This window comes from Alligator sinensis, unplaced genomic scaffold, assembly GCF_000455745.1.
Source record: "Alligator sinensis unplaced genomic scaffold, ASM45574v1 scaffold659_1, whole genome shotgun sequence".
Lineage (NCBI taxonomy): Eukaryota > Metazoa > Chordata > Crocodylia > Alligatoridae > Alligator > Alligator sinensis.
This window is the reverse complement of record NW_005842265.1, coordinates 950,045-973,381: the sequence shown is the minus strand read 5'-3', so window position 1 is coordinate 973,381 and position 23,337 is coordinate 950,045. Positions and strand designations below refer to the sequence as shown.

The 23,337-nt window shown below is 45.3% G+C and overlaps 1 protein-coding gene across 5 annotated transcripts in view; it reads left to right on the top strand.

Annotated features, from left to right (window-relative positions):
• The first annotated feature begins 6 nt into the window (after positions 1-6).
• Positions 7-23,337, top strand: part of TMTC1 (transmembrane and tetratricopeptide repeat containing 1) — a 257,444-nt gene continuing 234,113 nt past the window's right edge. For 4 of the 5 annotated variants that reach the window (XM_025209059.1, XM_025209058.1, XM_006027760.3 and 1 more), the window contains exon 1: positions 7-200. In XM_025209059.1, the coding sequence (XP_025064844.1) occupies positions 145-200 (56 nt within the window). In that variant the 5' untranslated portion in view covers positions 7-144. Of the gene's footprint in view, positions 201-11,943; positions 12,085-23,337 lie in introns of all 5 variants that reach the window. The other variant, XM_025209057.1, reaches the window with a different exon arrangement.

Here is a 23,337-nt window from a genome sequence, read left to right as displayed (position 1 = left end):
CGGGCTGGGCGCGCTCTGCTTCGGCAACTCGCTGCGGGGCGAGTTCGTGCACGACGACGTGTGGGCGATCGTCAACAACCCGGACGTGCGCCCGGCCGCGCCGCTTCCCGCCCTCTTCGCCCCGACGACTTCTGGGGCAAGCGCATGGCCGACAACACCAGCCACAAGTCCTACCGCCCGCTCTGCGCCCTCACCTTCAAGTGAGTGCCGGCCGGGGCAGCGGGCCAGCGCCTCCGCAGCCAGCTCCCGGGGGGCAGCCACAGCCCCCGTCCGCCTCGGGCCAGCAACAAGGAGCCCCCCAGGGAGGTGCTGGGGGAAGAGGGCAGGTTGCCTGCATTGGAGGAGTCCCTTTCAGAGCAGCAGCAAGGATGCCCGGAGGGAGGTGCTGGGGGGTTGGTCCCACTGGAGAAGTTCCCCTCAGAGCAGCAGCAGCAAGGGTCCCGAGGGAAGTGCTGGGCGAAGAGGGCAGGTTGCTGCTACAGGACTTCCCCATCAGAGCAGCAGCAAAGATCCCTTGAGAGAGGCTGTGGGGATGAGGACAGGTTGCTTCCACAGGGGAGTTCCCCTTCTGCAGCATCAAGGATGCCCCGAGGGAGGTGCTGGGGAGAAGAGGGTGGGCTGAGCCCTCCTAAGAGGAGTTCCCCTCAGAGCAGCAGCAAGGATCCTGAGGGAGGTGCTGGGGACAAGAGGGCAGGTTGCTCCTACAGGACTTCCCCATCAGAGCAGCAAAGATCCCTTGAGAGAGGCTGTCCGGGTGGGAGGAGTTCCCCCACTAGTGCAGCAGCAGCAGGAAGGGTGCCCCGGGGGTGGGGGGGAGAAGAGGACAGGTTGCTCCCACAAGAGGTGTTTTCTTGTAAGCATAACTTGTTTGGACAAATTCTTGGAGGAAAGGGGCATCATCAGCTATTGAGTGCTGGAGAGCCTCTGCCTCAGGACTTCCCAAACCTTCTGTGCTGGAGGCTGCAATGGACAGAGGAACAGTGGGGGGGGGTGGGAAACAACTCTGGGCATACCCAGTTTGCTCCCCCTTTCAGCCTCCACTCCCTGACACAGGGCTGCTAGGGCACAGGGGCTTGCTAGGTGGTCTCCCATCCAAGTAGTAGCCAGCCTCAGGACTGTTTAGCATCTACAATCTGATGGTATCGGTGCATTCAATCTGGTCTGGTTACAGGTTAAAAAACCCATTGTCAGCACTCAAGGGCTTCTCTGACTGCCTTGGGTGAAGGGTCTTGCACTGGGCACGGTGGACCTATGGTCTGACCCGGTCAATGGCAGTTCTTATTTTGCTTTGTGAATGCAGGAGCATGGGCACTCCTTTGGGTTAGGATTTGGGGGGGAGGGGGAAGGCAAAGCTCTTATTTTCTCTCTCTCTCTCCTGTGCTGTACGGGTCCTGGATCCTGGACAGCCAGCAGCGAGTGAGCACCAGGATCTTTTATTTCTTTGTTTTCCTTGGCTGTTCCCCGCAGCGCTCAAACCTGCCAAAAACCAAGCGTGTGACTTAAAAAAAACAACCCACCGAGCACAAAATGAGGTGGGGCTGTTCTGGTAAAACAGGCTGAAACCCCGGTGCCACAACATTGTATTCTGTCCTCTTAGCTTCATGATTCAGCATTTTGCATGTAAACAATTTGGAATGTGAAAACCACAGTGGATATTTACATGAGACTGTGAGGTAACCTTGCTGCAAGTGTGGGAGGCTGCCGCTTTTGAGAGGGGCACTGCTAATTTGAGCTGTGTAATCTTTAGCAGGGAACTTTCATTCCCAGGGCTTGATTTTTCTCCAAACATGCTGCTGGAAAGCTCCGAGGAGGGAAAATTGGCTTGGCATAATAATCAGGAGGGTGCTTTCATCATAGGATGTAAGGACATCTGCTTTTGGGGGAGCTAATTGTTATCTTTAAGAGGCAGCTTTGGAGAAACAGCTTTTGTTGGGACTTTAAGGCCTTTTGACAGGTTGCCCTATCCTTGCATGGTATGGGGGTTGTGCAGCACCTTGCATACCCCCCCCAATTTATTCCTTGGCTGCATTTGCCCATTATGTAAGAATAAAATCAAATGTTTTAGAAAGTTCTTTCTCTCTGAATAAATCAGTTGCATTTAATTCCCTAATCGCTCTCTTCTTCCTCTCCCCTATTAAAATCCCCAGTCTCTTTGCTTGAAGTTAGGCAAAAGGAGATGCATTTGATTAATTTCTTCTTTTTGAGGGGAACATATAAGAACAGGTGAGGTTTGCTTGTTTGTTTTTAATAACTAATTAAAGGGCCTGACCCAAATACACTGTCTTATTGCTCACTGTCTTCCTGATAGCTGCAAGTCTCATGTCAGTCACTGAATTCCAGTGTGGCCTCTTCTGCATTAGGTGTCCCTGGTGTATCATTACACAGAATAGGCAGGGAAGGGAAAAAATAAGGAGAACTGGGCGGCCATGAAGTAATAGATAGATTTCTTACCATCTTGGAAGGGAAAGCTGAGGCTTGCTTGGGAGGAAAAAAAAGAGGAGTGGCAGGCTAAATTACTTTCAGTTCATGTAATTAATCTGAGTCCTATTCCTTTTTTATCAAATTTTAATAAAACCCTTGCAATATAAAGCATTTATCATGTTTAAATATTTTTAAAGCATTTTTAAATTGGGAGGGTTATAAAGAATTCTTGTTATGGCTAGGTGCCAATGTACAGGTCACGCTTTACATTAAGATTCCAGTTGTAAACGATGAATAGATTTTTATAAGCCTGTTATAGATATAAGTAGTATGGTTTTTATAAATAATTATAATCATATGAGTGTGTTACTGATGGTTTTAAGCAACTTGCTAGACTTTAACATAAGAGCATACATAAGAACTGCCACATACTGAGTCAGTTCATCAAGCCCAGTCTCCCTTCTCACACAGCAGCAGAAGGTGGATGTTAGGAGAATGGAGATAAACGGTGCGTGTTCAGAAGTTTCCACCCCTGCTTCTCTCCCACCAGAGCATTCCAGCATCTGGGGGCTATCGCTGTCCTCAAAAACCCTCTCATTTCCCTTCTCCACCCCACCCCCTTCCTGTCTCTCCCAACAGACACGTTTTTCTTCAGTTCAAAAGAATTATAAACCAGAAATACCAGAAACCCCTCTGTACCCCCTGTTGGGACACTGCTGAAAAGCAATACCAAAGGGTGACCTTCAGTGCACCAAGGTAGTATACCTGTTTCAGGGAGGGTTGCAAGCTTTGTATGGACTGCAAGCTGGCTGGGCCCTTCTCCTATTCAGGCTCATGCAGCTATGGTGGTGCCTGACTCGGGCCCCAGCTCTCCCCGTCTCTGGGCTGCCACTCATTAACCATTTATTAAAACTTCTAATATTTATAAACTCTTTAAATGTAGAACCTTTATATAATGTAAGGCCAACTCATGAATATGAAAGACCTTATTATTTATTGGTGTAGAGAATTGGCACTCAACCTTTTGCCCCTGTAGGCCAGATGAGTGGTATGGGGCCAGTCTGTGGGCTGGATCAGACCCTACATGCCAGGATTGGGCCCCTTAAAGCTTTGGATGGTGTCAGGCCCCGTGCCACCCCTTCATGTCTAGATTAGGCCCCAAGGCCCCTTGTTGTCCCTGTCCTGACCTGCATGCCGAGATGAGGCTCTGAGGCCCGGAGTTGCCTCCTCCCGGCCCTATGTACTGGGATTGGACCTTGTATACCTAAACTAGTGCATAGGGCTATGGCCCATGGATCTCCCCAGGGGCCTTCATGGAGCCCAGTTGACATCAATGAGTCCTAGTGAAGCCGGAATTTACATTCACGGGTTAGATTGATGGATTTAGTGTAAATGATAGAAATTAGTGAAATGAGAAAAATGAACTGGAACTTTACCATATACATTTTAAATATTTGAGTCTGAAGCAAAAAACCCCATGTTTTTCTCTTTTTAAAACCCAATAAGGATGAGTTCAGGTTGGCCTCTGCCCTCAGCTCTTGTCAAAGTCAGTGGGGAGCTAGTTTGTGAGCAGGATTGGATCCAGAAGTGTCTGTGCCATATTTACGGGAATACAAGATGAGATTTTTTTTCATCAGTCAGCATGGCGGGGAGCAGAAGGCCCTTGTCTTATATTTGTATACAAGGAAACCTCATGAAATACATTGTTTATCATTAAACTGCTGCCAAAAGTAGCATGCACTTATTAATGGAAAGCAACTATGAAGCTGATTAAATGTAGCCATCACTGAGCATGACTTTAAAACACATGGCCCATATTGGGCAAGCATACTTATGGGAACCTACCACAAGGGTAAGTTGGTGCAGCCCATCTGAATAAGATGAATGGGTTGGATGAATGGACTGTAAAAAACCTGGCTGAGTCATTGGGCTCAAAGGGTAATAATGGCACAATGTCTAGTTGGCAGCTGGTATCAACTGGAGTGCCCTAGATGTTGGTTTTGGGGCATTTTGTTCAATATCTTCATCAATGACCTGGAAAATGGCCCTCATTAAGTTTGCAGATGACATCAAGCTGTGGGGAGTAGTAGATATGTTGAAGGAGGATAGGGCTAGGATTCAGAGTGACCTAGACAGATTGGAGAATTGCACCAAAAGAAATCTCATGAGGTTCAACAAGGACAAGTGAATAGTCCCATGCACTGGTACAGGGGACCAACTGGCTATGCAGCAGCTCTGCAGAAAAGGACCTGGGGATTACAGTAGACAACAAGCTGAATATGAGCCAACAATATGCCCTTGTTGCCAAGGAGGCTAATAGCATACTTGGCTGCATCGGTAGGAGTGTTATCAGCAGATAAAGGGAAGTGATTATTCCCCTCTATTTGGCACTAGTGAGGCCACATCTGGGGTACTGTGTCCAGTTTTGGGTCCCACACTACTGAAAGAATGTAGACAAATTGAAGGGAGTCCAGTGGCAAACAGTGAAAATGGTGAGGTGGCTGGGGGACATGACTTCTAAGAAGAAGCTGAGGGAACTGGGCTTATTTCACCTGGAGAAGAGAAGACTGAGGTGGGATTTAATAGCAGGCTTCAATTACAGCAGGGGTGGTTCCAAAGAGGATGGAGCTAGACTGTGCTCAGTGGTGGCAGGCGACAGAACAAGGAGCAATGGTTTCAAGTTGCAGCAAAGGAAGTAGATAGGAAAAGCTTTCTCACTAGGAGGGTAGTAAAACACTCAAATAGGTTCCTTTGAGAGGTTATGGAATCTCTGTTCTTGGAGGGTTTTACGACCTGGCTAGACAAAGCCTTGACTGGGATGATCTAGCTGTGGATGATCCTGCTTTGAGCAGGGAGTTGGATCTCCTGAGGATCCCTTCTAATCTTAGTTTTGTACAGTTTTCTATGTGGTAGTGCCTATTGCATATAGACTCCCTCAGTGCCAACTCTTTCTAAAGTCATGGTAAGCTACTACTTTGAATACACTTTTACTACTTTTTCACTCCCACAGCTGAGCTGTGCCTTTCTTTCCCATTTCCAGTGATTCCTGTTTCTTCACCAGCCTTAAATGTCTGGAAAGCATCACCAGACAAGGCCCCAAACAGTTCACTCAGCATCCCTCTGTCACCTGCTCTTTCAGCTTATTGCATATTATTAGTGTAGCTCTTCCTGTAGAGAGGAAAATACAGGCTCATTGCAGCTACTTTACATGAGTAGCCAGAACTCCCAGAATCTTCTGGATGAACCCTAGATTGGCTCAAATAGCTGATGTCCAGTTTTGCACTTAGCCTGGAGACTTAGCAGAGCAAACAAACAGCAGATAGGGAAAAAGTCAGGTCAAGAAGTCCCAGTTAAGGATAACAACAAGAAACCAACCTTAGGGAATTAAGAGCAACAAGTTTGTGGTGTCTAAGCTGGAGACTGTAATTGTAAATATTGTTTAGAAAGATAGAACTGCTTAGAAAAATAAGATAGGGTAGCAACGGTGCCTAGCAACCACCTAGCAACAATGATATTGCACCAAGTCATGAAAGATACAGCAAAGGACAACAAAGTGTCTCTCTCTTGGACTGCGTCCCAAGAAACATCGGGTGATCAAAGCAACATGGGAACCTGGGAGCCTCACCTCAATGTGGCCAGCTGATTGAGAACTCTTGTTAAACCCATCCCAGATTGTTGCAGCACGGTGAGATTCACTTTAACACGTGTGTAGCATTGCTGCATGTGTGTAGCCAATAAAGCTTTGCTTGATCTTTAATTGAACAGGTGTGCCATGGTGCAATCTGTATAACCTCCCTGGCTCACTGCCACCTCTGAGGGGTAGTAAGTTCTACTCCAACACTGCCGTTCATGAGGTGGAGCTGAACCAGGTTGCCCTGTGCCTCATCTCATATAAATTTTTGGAGGATCCCAGGACTCATAACAAGAACACCTGGTTCCATTCATGAGTGGAGGGTAATTAGCACATGGATCCTTTGTGGAGGGGTATCAGGAATACACACACATGCTCAGCTGTGGGGTTACCATTCCTTGAAATGCTGTGCATGCTCCTGGGGCCCAGCCCAATGAATGATATGGTAAATTATGAGCCTTTTGGCTTTGGACTAATATCATGCATAATTTGTAATACAAAATTTTTGCTTAAAATTAGTATTATGGAGTAAATAATTTGCATAAAGGCAAATTACTATAGGTATATTTATTTCAAGGCCTTCATTTTTAAATTTGCTCCTCACCATCCATGTACTGAGGGAGAGCAGGATCTGACAGTAAGGAGAGGGGAAAAAGTTGGAGAGAGGCAGCGGGCAGAGGGGCTACCTGCCTTCTGTCTGACCCTCCAGATTTATTTTCCCAGCTGTAGCCGTTTGAAGGAGAGAAATTCATGGCAAAACTTCAATAATTACATTCTATACCTGGAAAATTAGAACAAATTTATACATTTTCCATATATGGAATCTACTTGTTGGGGGTTGTCTTGTATTTGAGTAATTATGGTATTTCAAAATGATCACTATTCCATGTGAATTCAGAGCCAAAGAGTAAGCCTGTTTCTCAGTGGCTAGGCTGGGCTTGGGAGAATATTTGGCTCTAGAATGAAATCTAGGTCAGCTATATGGCCTCAGTAGCTTGGTTAGATTGGGTGTGTAATTTTTTTTCACTCCCCCTCGCCCCTTGCTGTTGCCATTCCTCTCCCCTTAGCAGTAGAGCTAAGTGGGAAATGAAAAGATCTGTGCAGCAAAAGATCCTCTGGCTGCAAACAGTGGAAAGGAAGCTCTTGCCAAGCAGCACTCCACTGCAGGTGGATGAAACCAAATGCCATGATAATGACTACTGTGATCTGAAAATGGTCTTAATTGTGGATTTTTTTTTTTGTGAGGGAGGGAGCTGATTTGTCAGTCTCCATCTTGCTCAGCAGAACATCGCTGTTTCCACTCCTTCCTTCTGCAAGAGCAGGGACAGTTTATCTCATCAGCAGTCTAATACTTAATAGAACTGGACTGTGTTAGCAAAATTGAAATGAAAAAAAGCTTCCTAATACTCCCTCTAGAGATTAGTGTCCTGCAATAATACTCTAAAGATGGAATGTAGGGACTAAACTACCCATTCAGCCACAAAATTTTGTCTAAGTGCAAACCATGGTATTTTTGGTGCCCAGGCCCTATGTCCAAGTTATCATTTGTTATTCCCCCTCTGGTATACTGCAATTCCATTTATATCCATTATATCCAGTATTCCATTTATATCCCTTATTTTCATTTGTTCTGTGCATGTAGTTTGCATTTTGGATCGTGGTATAGCAAGATGCAAAACAAATCTCTTGGGATTAAATATGCAGCCTGCATCCTAATATAAAAAAGACATGTTATTTTATCCCTTCTTTATCCTTCACTGGCCCTGCCCCTTTTGTAGCTGTGAAATCAAAAGGAAAGATTTGGGATTTCTATGGACTTTTGAATTGTGATTGAAACAAATGCCATGGTAATGATTACTGTAAGCTGAACATGATCTTTTTTTTTGGTTTTTTTGTGAGGGGGCAGCAGAACTCCACTCGCCTTCTACCACTTAGAAACATTTTAGGTTTACACTGCTGGAACCCTACAAGGCATGATTCAGTACATCTCAAATTCAGAAATCTTAAATGATACTCCTTGATGCAATCTGTTATAGTGTTAGGCCCAAACAGTTAAACTCAAGAGTAAAAGTTTCTGCTGGATTTCACATCTAATATTAGACAGATTTTAAAACAATTTAAAAAATCCGGCCTATAGTTAATATACACACTAATATAGCACACAGTAAGTATAATTTGTTCAGGTTATATAAATTGTATGACTATTGAGATCAAACTTGTGTGGCTGGTATCACTAGTACCTTGAGCTTAAAGGAACGTAAGAACAGGCTGTGCGCATTTTTTTTATTGTTTCTGGACATCAAGAAAAAGTCCTACAGTGAATGTAAATTCTTGGATTTTAATAAAAGTTTACATAGCATATTTAATCCGCTGCTGTCCCTCTCCTCCTTGTCGTATGTTTCCTGACTTTAATAAACCAAATACAATGGTACAACTGGCTTCTTCACAACACATTTTTCTGTACTTTGTTAGTCACTTAAAAAAAAAAAGCAGAATATTTGATCTGTTAAGAGGCAACCCTTTAATTTAGTGCTTAGAAAGGGAGTATTTTGCTATGTCTAATGCTGATGTATATGGCTACTTAAAATATAGCCTCTGAAAACTGCATTTGCGTGTTTACTATGTTTCCACTCTTTAAAAAGAAAAGAAGAAAAAAGTGCTTCAGGGTCCAATGTGTGTGTTTAGCTTTTGGCAATTTTCCCATATAATATGTTCAAATAAATATATATATGAATAGAGATATGGATCTCCATTCATATGTATCTCCATTCATATATTATATGTGAAAATTAGCAAGAGCTAACACATACATAGTAACCTCTTAAAAAGAAAAGTCAGAGTACAATGTTCCTCCTCATGATGTGGAAGAAGCGGAAGCAGGATGGGGCAACAGGGGAGGCATTCTCATTCTTCCTGAGAAATCAGTGCAATTGGCTAGTTACCTTAGGCGTCTGTACCTTAGGTGTCATGAATGCACAGAGCCTGGGAAAGAAGCAGGAAGAATTGGAAATCCTTGCAGAGTTACAGAACTATGAATTGATTGGCATAACAGAGACTTGGTGGGATAGTTCACGTGATGAGCACTGTCATGGATGAGTTTAAAATGTTCAGGAAAGACAGGCAGGGGAGAAGAGGAGAAAGAGTTGCATTTCATGTACAAAGCTATATGATTGCTCAGAGCTCCAGTATGAAACTGGAGATAGGTATGTTGAAAGTCTCTGGGTTAGGGTCAGAGAGGACAGCAACAAGGGTGATGTCATGGTTGGGGGTCTGCCGTTGACTGCCAGATCAGGAGGAAGTGGTGGATGAGGCTTTCTTCAAACAGCTAGTGGAAATTTCCTGATTGCAGGCCCTGGTTCTCAAGGAGGAGTCCAATCACCCGGACATCTGCTGGGAGGACAATACAGTAGTGAGCAGGCAACCTAGGAAGTTTTTAGAGAATGTTGGGGACAACTTCCTAGTGCAAATGCTGGAGTGGCCAACTGGGGCTTTGCTCTTCTTGACCTGCTGCTCACAAGCATGGAAGAATTGGTGGGGAATGTAGTAGTAGATGGCGACCTGGGTAGCAGCGACCACAAGATGGTTTAGTTTAGGATTGTGAGGAGAGGAAGGATGGAGAGCAGCAGAGGAAGGACATAGACTTCAGAAAAGCAGACTTCGACTCTCTCAGGGAACTCATGGGCAGGATCCCCTGGGAAGCTAGTCTGAGTGGGAGAGGAGTCCAGGAGAGTTGGCTGTACTTTATGCAAGTACAGTAAGCTGGCCTTACTGAGAGTGCAGGAACAAACCATACCAATGCACAGGAAGACTAGCAAGTACAGCAGAAGACCAGCTTGACTTAGGAGGGAACTCTTTAGTAAGGTAAATCACAAAATGGAAGCTTATCAGAAGTGGAAACTTGGGTAAACAACTAGGGAGCAGTACAAGAGTATTGCTCAGGCATGCAGGGATGGAGTCAGGAAGGCGAAAGTGCAATTGGAGTTGCAGCTAGCAAGTGATGTGGAGGGTAACAAGAAGGATTTTGACAAGTATGTCAGTAACAAGAGGAGGATCAGGGAAAGTGAGGGGCCCGCATTGAATGGGGGGAGGCAACCTAGTGACAGGATGCAGAAAAAGCTGAAGTACACAATACCTTTTTTACCTCAGTCCTGACAGGCAAGGTCAGTTCCCAGACTACTGTACCTGGCAGCACAGTTTGGGGAGGAGGTGAGCAGCCAACTGTGGCAAAAGAACAGGTTAGGGACTATTTAGAAAATTTGGACGTGTACAAGTCTATGTGGCCAGACGGGATGCACGCACGGATGCTGAGGAGGCTGATGTGATTGCAGAGCCACTGGCCATCATCTTTGAAAACTCATGGAGATCAGGAGAGGTCCTGGATGATTGGAAAAGTGCAAATATAGTGCCCATATTTAAGAAAGGGAAAAAGGAGGATCCAGGGAACTACAGACCAGTCCGTCTCACTTCAATCACTGGAAAAATCATGGAGCATGTCCTCAAGGAATCCATTTCTAAGCACTTGGAGGAGAAGAAGGTGATTAGGAACAGTCAGCATGGATTCACCAAGGGCAAGTCATGTCTGACCAACCTGATTGCCTTCTATGATGAGATGACTGGCTCTGTGGATGTGGGGAGACCAGCGAATGTGGTGTACCTTGACTTTATCAAGGCTTTTTGATATGGTCTCCCACAACATTCTCTCAGGCAAGTTAAGGAAGTATGGATTTGATGAATAGACTGTAAGGTGGATAGAAAACTGGCTTGATCATTGGGCTCAGAGGATAGTAGTCAATGACTCGGTGTCTAGTTGGCAGCCCATATCAAGTAGAGTGCCCTAGGGGCTGGTCCTGGGGCCAGTTATGTTTGATATTTTCATCAATGACCTGGAAGATGGCATAGAGTGCCCCCTCAGCAAGTTTGCAGATGACACCAAGCTGGGGGAGTAGTAGATATACTGGAGGGTAGGGTTAGGATTCAGAGAGATCTAGACAAATTGGAGGATTGGGCCAAAAGAAATCTTGTGAGGTTCAATAGGGCCAAGTGCAAAGTCCTGCACTTGTGATGGAACAATCCCATGCACTGGTACAGGCTGGGGACCCACTGGCTAAGCAGCAGCTCTGCAGAAAAGGACTTGGTGCTTACAGTGGATAGACAGTAAGCTAAATATGAACCAGCAGTGTGCCCTTGTTGCCAAGAGGAGTAATGGCACATTGGGCTGCATTGATAGGAGTGTTGCCAGCAGATCAAGGGAAGTGATTATTCCCCTCTACTCAGCACTGGTGAGGCCACATCTGGATTATTGTGTTCAGTTTTGGGCCCCCCACTACAGAAAGGATGTGGACAAATTGGAGAGAGCCCAGTGAAGGGCAACGGAAATGGTTATGAGGAGAGGCTGAGGGAACTGGGCTTATTTAGTTTAGAGAAGAGGAGACTGAGAGGAGACTTAATAGCAGTCTTTAATTACCTGAAGGTGGGTTCCAAAGAGGATGGAGTTAGACTGTTCTCAGTGATGGCAGATGACAGAACAAGGAGCAATGGTCTCAAGTTGCATCAAGGGAAGTTTCGGTTAGATATTAGGAAAAACTTGTGCACTAGGAGGATAGTAAAGTACTGGAACAGGTTACCCAGAAGGGTTGTGGAATCTCCATCCTTGGACGTTTTTAAGACCTGGCTGGACAAAGCCTTGGCTGGGATGATCTAGTTGGGGATGGTCCTGCTTTGAGCAGGGGGGTGGACTAGGTGACCTCCTGAGGTCCTTTCCAACCCTAATTTTCTATGATTCTATAAGCTATATTTGGTCCTGTCTTTAATATCTTGTCTATATAGTCCTTGCTTTATTTTGAGAAGTGTTTTTGACTTACTTTATTTTTCTTTCATTTATTTTACCCTAGATTTCTTCTTCCATCCTTTCCTTAAAAGGCTTGGTTTTTGACCAACCCATCCTACCAAGTGAAGAATATGTAGTAATGTTGCTGCTGATGTTTTAAGGCATTACAATGCATTTGTTTTGGACTTCTGTGCCTGAGTTTCTGGTGTGTCTAGTATATTTTTCTTACTATGTTTACTTTTCACTTGTTATACTTGGCTTCCATATACATTTAAGTGCCATGCTCACCACCAGTCTGATATTGGTAGGCTCAGAATTGAAAGAATTATAAATTATTTCCACTTCTTTTGAAACTTCTAAGGTAATCCTGATCATACAGAATAATTGCAATGTAGTGCTCTGCTACAGGTGTCTTCCATTTCTGATGAATCATTACTCTTTTTTCCTTGAACATGTTTTGTTTTTGGTCCCCTTTCTAATGAGTACAGAACAGCCAGTTGTGACTATATTTCATCTATATTTGGGCTATTCACTTGTATCTCCATTTTGGAATATGCTTTGCTCTCCCACTGTTTATTGTGGAAAACCCTCTATCACTGCAGTATTGCAAGATACTATGAGATGTATTTCTGTGAATTATAATGTATTCTGAGAGTTGGAGAGTGCAGTGATTAACAGTTTAGTTTAACTTAAATGCTTGCTGTCATTTGTTGTGTGAGAGGTTAGTTGACCATGTTAGTCTGAAGTCAGACAAAAGGCAGAGCAGAGTGGTACTTAGGGCTGCCTATATACATATTCATTGGCGTTTTAATTCGAATGCATCAGAGCAGACTTGATTAATCACATCTTCTCTGCACTCCAATTAAAGCACTCTAGCGTCACTGCATTATCACATGTATTAAGCCCCTGCACATTTTAAAAATCATGGGGCACTTTATCTAAAACCTCATTGAATGCGGTTTAGATAAAGTATCCTGTGGCCATTTTTAAATGTGGGGGCTTAATACATATGATGGTGGGGCATTTTGCATTAGAGCAGCTGACCAGGAACTGCTCTAATTAAAATGCTCCCCCCCCAAGTATGTGTGTAGGCAGTCTTGGGGTGTTTTTACACGTGCTCTGGGGTGGGATGAAGGGATGGGGGTTTAGAGTGACTCTTGGGAGCCTCTCTAATTAAAGTGCCTGCAGTGTTTCATGTATTCAGTGGTCTGCGCTTCAAAATGGTGGTGGGAGTGCTTTAACTAAAGCTCTTTCAATGAGCTTTAGTTAAAGTGCGCCCACTGCCATTTTGAAGCATAGGGATGCTGAATATGTGACACTAAGGCTGCTGGAGCATGCTAATTAGTATGCTTCAGTAGACTCAATTAATCAAGTCTGATCCAACACGTTTTAATTTGAATGTATCGGAGCAGGCATCTGGCACGTGTATAGGTGCCCTTAGTGACTAACTTGTTTAGAGAGGCAAAAGCTTTTGTAGGTGACAGCCTACTTTGTCTAATAATGTGACTGGATTTGCAGATGGCAGGAGTACTAAATAAAAAGGAATAAAGTAATTTAAATGTAATGGATAGAGAGATGAGGAGGAAAGGATAAGGGGAGTTGGCACTGCTGGGAGAGGTGAAGGTGGGTTGAAGAGATCAAAAGGGATAAACAAAGCAGTTAACCTACTGGGGGATGTAGGGGCTATAAAAGTTAGTCCAGGTAATGGTATAAGAACCCAGAATCTCTATTAAGACCATACTTAACATAATCTAGTCTGTGGATTTCTTGTTCTGCAACTTTGCATTCAAGTCGTTTTTTAAAGTGTTGTTTAAGAACAGCTACTTTCGTGATGGAAAGCTGAGGGAGGCTGAAGTGTTATAGGATTAGTATAGCTACCTCTAGTTATAGAAGAACAATGGTCTAGTGACAAAGAAATCATTTGTTTGGTTTATACTGCCAAAATTCTGCTAGACAGAATTGTACTACACTAGAAAATTATAAGTACAGGGTGCTTCTAAAGTAGGAAAGAAAATTGTTGCTTTATTTTAGCAATAGTACAACTGTCCCAGTGCTATCCATGGTGTAAATACTAGTGGAGGTGTTTTCACTACCAAGGGTCTTAATAGCATGTTGGTGACTATAATTGAGTTCTCTTTGGGTTTAGTATTTTAACCATTCTTAGCAGTTATACCAGTGTTAACAGTTGCTGGAGTACAGGCTCACATTATTGTAAACTTTCTGGGAGCTTCTACTGTAGACAACTTCTACTGTGTGCTATAATGAACTCTTGCATTGGATTACCCGATTGACCTTTTTCAGATACAGTTTCATGACATTTTATTAAGGCAGTGGGTAGCCCAGAAGAAATCAACTGATCAGTGGCATCACCCGCTAAATTAATATATACAAATGTAAAAATCTGCATGTAAATCTTCATCTATATAATTTTTTTCATCAGGTCTAGGGTGATATAACAGAATTTTCATTAAGTAAAGTGTTATTTGCTGACATAAATTATCATTAATGTGTTGTGCATTTGTACTTCATACCATGTTATATTTTTGTTAGTCTGTTGAATATAATAAAACAGATTACACTAAACCAGAGCTGCCCAGGGATAATAACAAGGTCTATAAAACCAGAAACTCTCCAATTATGGTTTACAATATTGTTAAATCATAAGAGTTTAAAAAAGGGCTTGAATGGGTTTTGTGTCTAAGTGGATGAAGAACACTGAGGACCAAGGGGTATTAGTGGTTTTGAGTTTAAAAACTGGAATTTGTGAGACATCACCATTTGTGGCACTGTCCCTATTTAATATATGTCATAATTCAGCAAATGAGTTTTTTCTGTTTAATTTGCTACATGCCTTCAGCATGCAGTATGGGAAAGAAGGACATTTTTGTAAATTCTGGACTGAGCTGTTGGCTAGACACGGAAGTAGAGTGCATCCAGCCTCCTGATTGGTGCTATGTCTGGGTTAGCTGTGGTGTGTAGTCCTTGTTCCCTAGCTATTGCCCTATCAAGCCAGCAGGCAGGGTGTGGATAAAGAAAGGTGGGGAGTAATGACAGAGGCAAAGTAGCTGGCCAGGCATGAGAGGCAAAAGTAGGCTGCATCTGTACAAGTGCTGTAGAAATTTTCTCCTGAGAAAAGTCTTTCTCAGTGCCAGTACAGCAGTCATATGCTGCCTCTTACTCAGGGGTTTGGCCTTTAGGCAATTTATAATAATAATAATAATAAAACTGATAATTTCACCTGTAAAGCTATAAGGAATCAAGACAACCAATCCTACAGCTCTTTCTTTGCCTATCAAAAAGTAAAAAAGCAGTTGAAACACAGTTTTCTAATTTCTTGGGAGCAGAGAGCTGGGAATCGCAGAGCCAGTCAGAGCACAGGCACATTCAAGCAGCTGTATCTTTGTAGGAGAAAAAGAGTACTGTTGGGGATGAAGATGTCACTCCTCAATGGCCAATGGATTGGTAAAGGACACAGATGTACTGAACCACAATTTTGCAATGGAACTGAAGGGAGAAGTAAATTACAGCCAAAAGTCTGTAGTAGGAGCCCGTATCTAGAAGGCCAACACCCTGTTTTTGAGCTTGGGATGGAGAATAGTAGAGGTAATCTATTTCACCTTGTGGTGATCCCTTGTGTTGTATCCCTCCTATAAGCCGTTGCATAAGTGACCAGTATTTGGTTTCCAAGTGTATTCAGAAAGTTCTCTCTATACTGAATATATTTAGAACTGTTTGGGCAGGAACCTTTTTTGTTTTAATTTTCTTTGCACAGATTTGGCAATGGTCTCTGAGCAGTGTGTGACACAACTTACAGATGTTCCAATACTTGAGCACAAAGTGGGGAGCTGAGGCCAGAGTCTCTGTTTGAGCGGTCAGTTAACTTGCAGTCTATTTTTCCTGAAGAGGGGAACAATGCATGCTGGAGAATTCACTGGAAACTTCTTAGCCAAGGAATTCTCTCTTTAGGGGTGGCACAGGTGACATTGGCTGCCTCATCATAGAAAATATCAGTATTTTCACCTCATTATAATAGCAGATTACCTTCTCCCCCAAATCTGTTCTGAGGCTGTTTGCTTTTGAACTGTGGTTCAGCACATCAGTAGCTTAGGAACTTTTCTCATGGGGAGAGAGAGGGGTATGACATAGGTGTGTTTCCAAACCACAGGAGGCAGCAGTGTTAGTAACAGCAGGCTGGAGGTGTGATTCTGTTTCCATTTAACTGAATTGCAGAACACCCACTGATCTTAATCAGTTAAGTGCTGTAGGTCTCCAGTAATTTCTGCTCTTTTCTGAATGTTTGATCAAGAAGGGAGAAGGATTCCTCAGCTCTTTAAGGACTGGGCCCCATTCCAACTACATGGGGACAGATCATCATAGGCATAGGCGATGTGTGGTTGGAGCCAGTACCTGGCAGTGGCGGGGGTGGTGGCAGTGGCATGGAGTTGTGCCACTTCCCACCCCCCACTGTTGATACTTATGTGTCATCTATGATCACAAACATCCTGAAAAATGTCTCCTGCAGGGTAGGAGAAAGCATGCCTGAGAGCTGACTCTGCACGTGTCTTTGTGTCTTCATTTCCTTGTCTGTCCCCAGACATGCTCATGGGGTCACGGCTTGAGGGGGTGGAGGGGCTGTTGTTACCACGTAAACATTTATGTGGAGGTTCTCTCCAGTTCAGCACTACTCCAAGGTGGGGCTTTTTTGCATTACTGCAGTCCAGTCCCAGGAGTGAAATCATTTGCTTTATCTTGGGGATGCTATTACGGGACACTTTTCTTGACTGTTAAAGGGGCTTGGCCAAAAGGCTCTGTATCTCTGTCTAATTACAGGGCTGTAGATGGCTCACTCTAAAAGAGGTGTGTCAACCACATGGAATTGCTACTGAACCAGGGAATTGGAGGACTGGGCTAGTGGGGAAGGACCTGATGCAGAATCTGGGGCTGTGAGGCCCCATTAGACATGACCGGGGCAGCAGGAGGGGTGAGTGAGGGCTGTGTCCACATAGTGCCATGCCCGTTCACCCTGCTGCTTCCATCATTGGCCGTGTTGCTTGCACTTCCTCTGATGCCACTTGCCATACTGCTGGCCCCTACATCACCACTGCCACTTGCCCCATTGCTGCCAAGTACAGATCCAGCCTGTGAGGAGCCATGTAGTCTAGAGCCAGGGGGTGAGTTTTACAACCTGGCTCTAAAAGATATGTATTAGTTCGACTAGAAGCAGTGTACATGATGCAAGACTGGTATTGGCTGAGGTTTTCTGCATGGCTTGGCTCTGACTAGTGGCACAGGGCTTAGGGTTTGGGAATATGGCAGGGAGGAGGGTGGCATATTAATGGCCACTACTTCCTCACCGCCAAATCTGTGGGGGAATCTCATGGGCTGGATGCAATGGCTCTGTAGTCTGCATTTGGCCTGTGGCCTGTCAGTTGAGCACCCCTGGACTAGATGTTCATAATGGTTCCTCTGGCTTTAAAATCTGAGACATTAAACAAAATTCCCAAGGTTGGACCAGTTTACAGTTTGGGAAAATGAGAGGGAGTTACTTCCCCATGTTAGAGGTATTAAGCTTCCAGCTAAATTTTCCCATTCATTTGTGTTAGGAAAGTCCTTACTTCTCATGGCAAAATAATTCTGATGATGAATTTTTGCCTTTATTTTTCTTCTTCCTTCTCCTGAGCCACACACAGTGGATACTTCACATTAACACTGTACATTACTACAATCATGCCCATTGACATGAGGAGGGGGGAAACGAGGAGGGGGCTAGGCCCAGCTGAGATATGACAGCTTAGGAGGCATGGGGGGGAAGGGGCCAATTTATCTCTTCCTCCCCACCATTCTTTGACCCCACTTTCCCAGCTGCTGTGCAGTTCCCTGTCATGGGCCTTACGTATCAGACTCTTCTGAACAGATAGCTTGGTAAAGCTCATGTGACTTGGAGGACCACAGATGGAGTTTTAATTGGGTGCAGTCCTATTGCTGCATGCAAGCGCGCGCGCACACACACACACACACACACACACACACACACACACACACACACACACTTGATAGTACAACCACTATTAACATCTCCCAAGATTTCTGGTGCGATTATTTCAGGACAAAAGAATGTCTCCTTCGCCATCACTTGCCCTAATTTGTTATGACAAATAATAGCCTTGGCAGAAAAGAAACAACACTGAGTAAAGCACCTGCACACTTTTACATTTAATGGACCACCAATGATGTATACACATGCTTGCTTGTGCTCAGATTTTGCTGTTTAAGGAAAGGGTTATCTTAATAGTGTTTAAAGAGGGAGAGAGAAACACAGGGGAGTAGTCAGACCATTAAGTGAACACTTTTTCTTATTTATCAGCTATTCTAATTGAACAGCCTTAGCTGATCTCCCTCATTATAGGACTTTCACACTTCACCAGGTGTTCAGTGAGATGGGCAGGAGAAATGTGTGTGGCTTGCTAAAAGGTTAGGCCCTGTTGCAGTTACTGCACTCAAGGGAGCACAAAGATTTTCATGCCCTGCACCCCTGGGACTTTTGGGTCCCAGCACCAGAACTCTTTCAGAATTGTAATGACATAGAGAGAGGGATGACATGTATCTCATGACAGCTGTGTAGTAGCAGGCATGAGGATTTCAAGGAGGCTGTCCCTTGCAAACAGAAAGGCCTTCTTTTCCCTAGTCATGCAACTTTCCACCATCCCTTCCCTGGTCTGTGCCTCACAGACTTGATGTCATAATTTAGCCTTGGGTCAGCATGGTGGGCTGCTGTAATTTGATTTGGGTGTACTGTTTCCTCTTGTTTATTCTGTGAAAAGTATGTTTCTTTTTCTGTCATTTTGTGATAGCAAGAGTAAGGGAGGGAGGACAGCTTATACCACAAGCCCCGGTGAGTCTTGTAAAGAAAACAGAAATGTCCCTTTTTAAAAGAGTTTTTGATTCATACAAACTGCAATATTGTCCAAATAGTTACATCATACCATACTTCAGAAGCGAAGGACCAAGTTATACCAAAATTGGTATATCTCCCAAACTCCTCAACCTCAGTGATTGCCCCTTCTCTGACAAAAAAAACCAATTCTGTGGGAACAAAAAAGTGAATATACAAGTAAGACTCCGTCTTCATTAAAGTTAGATTCACCTGGAAAATGCAGCCTAGGGTAGATTACGTTCTGTCAGCTGTAGGTTGTGCACTCAGAAATTATTTATAAAGAACATAAGATGTTCTGGGCTTCACAGACACACCAATTGTCAATTGATATAGGAAAACTGATATGTTTATATAGTAGTAACAAGTCAAGGGCATTGCCACATTAATCCATGTATCCATCATAGGAAACTGCAGTTTGAATGTTAGTAAAATCAGATACAGGGATGTTGTGCCTTTTAAGACATGATTTAGTCTACATGCAGAGTATCTGGGCTGGCTTTTACTTGGTGTCCTTTCTTTTCTTTTAAATGTCTGTTTAATGTTCTAATACAGGCGACCCTCGCCATTCGTGGGGGATACGTTCTCATCTCCCCCGCAAATGGTGAAATCTGCGAATAAGGCACTGCCTTAAAAAACACAGTGCCCCCGGTGGCTGGGGGGGGGTGGGGGGTATGGCTCTGGTGGCAGCGACAGGAGCCTGGTGGTAGTAGTGGGAGCCCGGTGGCAGCAAGCGCGGAGCTCCTGAGGAGCTCCTGTAAGTGTACAAAGTGTATTTAAAATGCGGGTTTGGCATTTGCGAATATTTAGAACCATGAATGCTGAACCCGTGAATAGCAAGGGTTTCCTGTACTATTTTTGTGGAGGTCTTGAGGCTCCTCCATGACCAGTTGACTGTGACCATTTTATGTAGTGGATTGGAGACGGATCCATTTGTCATCCAAACTGGGGTCAAGCAAAGATGTGTCATTGCCCCAACACGGTTGTCCATTTTTCTGACAGTCATCCTGGTTCTCATTAAGAACTGCCTTCCCTCTGGAATTGCTATTGAATACCAAATGAATGGAGGGCTTTTCAATCTTGGTTATTTTCGCTTGAAGAACAAATTACTCAAAACAACCATCCTTGACTGTCAATATGCCAATGACTGTACCATTCTTGTGCATGCTGAGGAAAACTTCCAGTCTATCCTATATCTTTTTGGAGAAACCTACTGAACTTTAGGTCTCTCTTTCAACATTGAGAAGACTAAAATACTCTATCAGCCTGCTCCTGGCCATGAATGTGACCTCTCTGCCCCCCCCCCAAATTAGCATCAAGGGAAAGACTCTGGAGGTAGTTGAGCACTTTCCCTGCCTTGGTAGCCACCTCCCTCAGAGTGAACATTGATGAGGAGATCCAGTGCACAAGTGCCTCTTTTGAGAAATTGCTTCGTTGCGTCTTTATTCATTGCAGTCTCCAGAAAGACACCAAGATCCAGGTCTACAAAGGAGTCATCGTCCCTACTCTCCTTTATGGATGTGAAATGTGGGTGACCTACCATCATCATCTCAAGAGCCTGGAGAGGTATCTCCAGCCATGCCTCCAGAAAATCCTCCACAGCAAATGGGAAGATTGTTGCACAAATGGTAGAGAAACCAGTGTTACCAGCACCGAGCTGGTGATCTTCAAGCACCAACTTCACAGGGTTGGACAATGTATGTGGATGCCTGATTCTTTGACTCCCAAAACAAGTGCTCTGCTCCCAAATTTGTAATATTTCTTCTGGGCATCATGAGATCTCAGGCCATTACTAAGATACAAGGCATACCTAAGAAAATTGAATGTGACATGAAGAGTTGCGAGGACCTATCTGCTGACCAACTCCAGTTGTGCCACAACCTTAACCAAGCAACCGCCTGTTTTGAGGTAAAGTATCTTAGCCTCGAAGCAGAGGAGAGAGAGCAGAGGAAGGAAAAGAGGAAGATACCAATTCCATTTTAGTGTTTTAATTATCCATGCCATAAAACCACTGTATAGCTTAGACCAGGGGTGGGCAAAATATGGCCCGTGGGACCCCTAAAATATTTAGAAAATGTATATTTATCTGCTCCTGGCTGCCTGTCAAAGATGGCAGGAGATAGAGGCAGTAGGACCCAGGGGGAGCTGGCAGGATCCAGCAACAAGGCCAGCCCAGCCCTGCCCCCCCCAGTCCCCTCCTATCCCTGCTCCCCTCAACTGGAACTCTCTGCCTGCTGCAGGTTTTGGCCTGCTCCAGCACCACATGGCTGCATCACCGGACCATGGGAGCACGGGGCCCACACTGGTACCCCAGGGCCAGGAGCAGGAGGGAGGGTGTGTGTCCACCCATCCATCTTTGCCATGAGGGAGGGGGAGAGAGAGAGACAGAGAAAAATGATGGAGGGAGAGACTCTGTGTGTGTGTGTGTGTGTGTGTGTGTGTGCGCGCGCGCGTGTGCATACAGTGAGGGGGGGAGAGAGAGAGAGAGAGAGTGTGTGTGTGTGTGTGTGTGTGTGTATGTTCATAGGGCAAGTCCCACCTGCACACCCCACCATACACAAGCACCCACACCCCCCCCCGCACTGCTATATAGGCAGACCCCTACACCCCATCACACATCCCAGCCACCCTCCCCCCACATACGGCCCCCCACAAACCCAATACCCACCCACTCCCCACATATCCACACCCACACCCCACATATCCACACTCACAAGGTCTTTCACTCCACACTCACACCCTCCCTCACACCCCACATACCCACACACTAACAGAATCCCACAAACCTATCTCCATGCCCTCCTCCACAATATACAAGCGTAAGCTTCAGTTTAAGCTATTTTGCAATCACCTCTGTGTATACTATACAAACACATGTAAATCAGGACAAAAATATTTTTTGAAATCAAATTAATGAATGTTGTAGATTTTCAATTCTTTAGAATATAATTTGGTATTTTTCTGGTTCTGAGATGGCAAAACCCCTTGCTGAAAGGAGTACTTCTGGGGGCAAGGGGAGGGACTTGTGGTGGCAAAAGTCAGGGGTTAAGGGGCGGGACTTTCAGTCACAAGATGGTGACCAGGGGGTGGGGCGCCTGTCAAGGGTCATGGCTACCAATGCGGTCCTCGACAGCTTGCCAAAACTCAATAAGTGGCCCTCCACCCGAAATAATTACCCGCCCCGGCTTAGACTGCTGTGGAGGTGCCAGCACTGAAAGACCAGAGTTGTTGCATATCTCATGTTGAACTACTCTTGTTGCTGTAGGACCAGGGTGGGCAAAATACAGCCCATGGGTTGGATCTGGCCCACCAAGGGATTTTGTCTGGCCTGTAGCAGGTCCCTTGGCCCTACCCGGCTCAAGAATGGAGGGTAGCTCAGGCCATGGTGTGTGCAGCTGGTCCCACTGCCCCTAGGCATGCAGTGGGGCCAGGGCAGGGCAGCAGCTGGACTCTGCTTCTTAGCAGCCCTGATGGCGGCGGCTTCTTCCAGTTGTCGCTAGTGCTGGACCTGGCCCAACTGCCTGGGCACCCTGGTCCATCTGATCCGCATCTGCTGGGGCAGAACCCACGCAGGCAGAGCATGCAGGCAGCCGGATGGGATGGGGATGTGAGTGGTCAGGGAGCTGCATCCAGTGGCGGGTGGGGCTGGGTCCTGGATTGCAGGGTGTTGACAGTGCAGATCTGGGGTCCAGGGTGGAGTTGTGATCCAGTCCTTGCATGACCCAGTGACAGGCACCAGTTCTATGGGCAAAGGGTTGCACAAGGAGCAGATCACGGCTCTACTTTGGGTCCTGGCCCCAATCACTGTCCCCCAATTCTCGCCCTGGCCCTGCCTGCCTGTCCCTCTCTTGGATGCAGCTTCCTGCCTATCCACAGCCCCATCTTGTCTGCATGCCTGGCCTGTGTAGGTCCTGGCTGGTCTTCTTGCTGGGTAGTGATAGCGTGGGGATGGGGCCTGGCACAGAGCTGCAATCTGCCCTTGCCCATGGAACTGGTGCCCGTCTCAGGGGCATGCAGGGAGCAGATCATGGCAACGCCCTGGGCCCTTCACTGTCAGGGCCCCGCAATCTCAGCCCTGGCCCTGTCTGCCCATCCTGCTCCCGGATGCTGCTCCCTGCCTGTCCACGGCCCCATCCCGGCCACCCAGCCCAACGCATAGGGAGTTTTGGTGAGCTGTTGGGGTGGTGGGAGGGTTGCTGACCTGGCCCATGACAGCTCACCAAAACTCCCCAAGTAGTCTTTGGGCCCAAATAATTGCACACTCCTGCTGTAGGGGGAAGTGAAACATCACATAACTACAAGAGGCTTGGCTTGCATCTGTGATGTCAGTCTCTTACTTCTGTGTGGATGAAACTTAACAAATTCAGCCACAAATTTTAAAAGCAAAGTAGGAAAACTAGTTTCTTTTTATTCAGTTTTAACCAGATGTTCTGAGCAATTTCCCCTAATTAATCTAACAGCTCTTCATCTAAACTCTGCTTTTTGTCTGGTTGCAGTCTTCTAATGTGTCTAAATGATGTTCTGCCA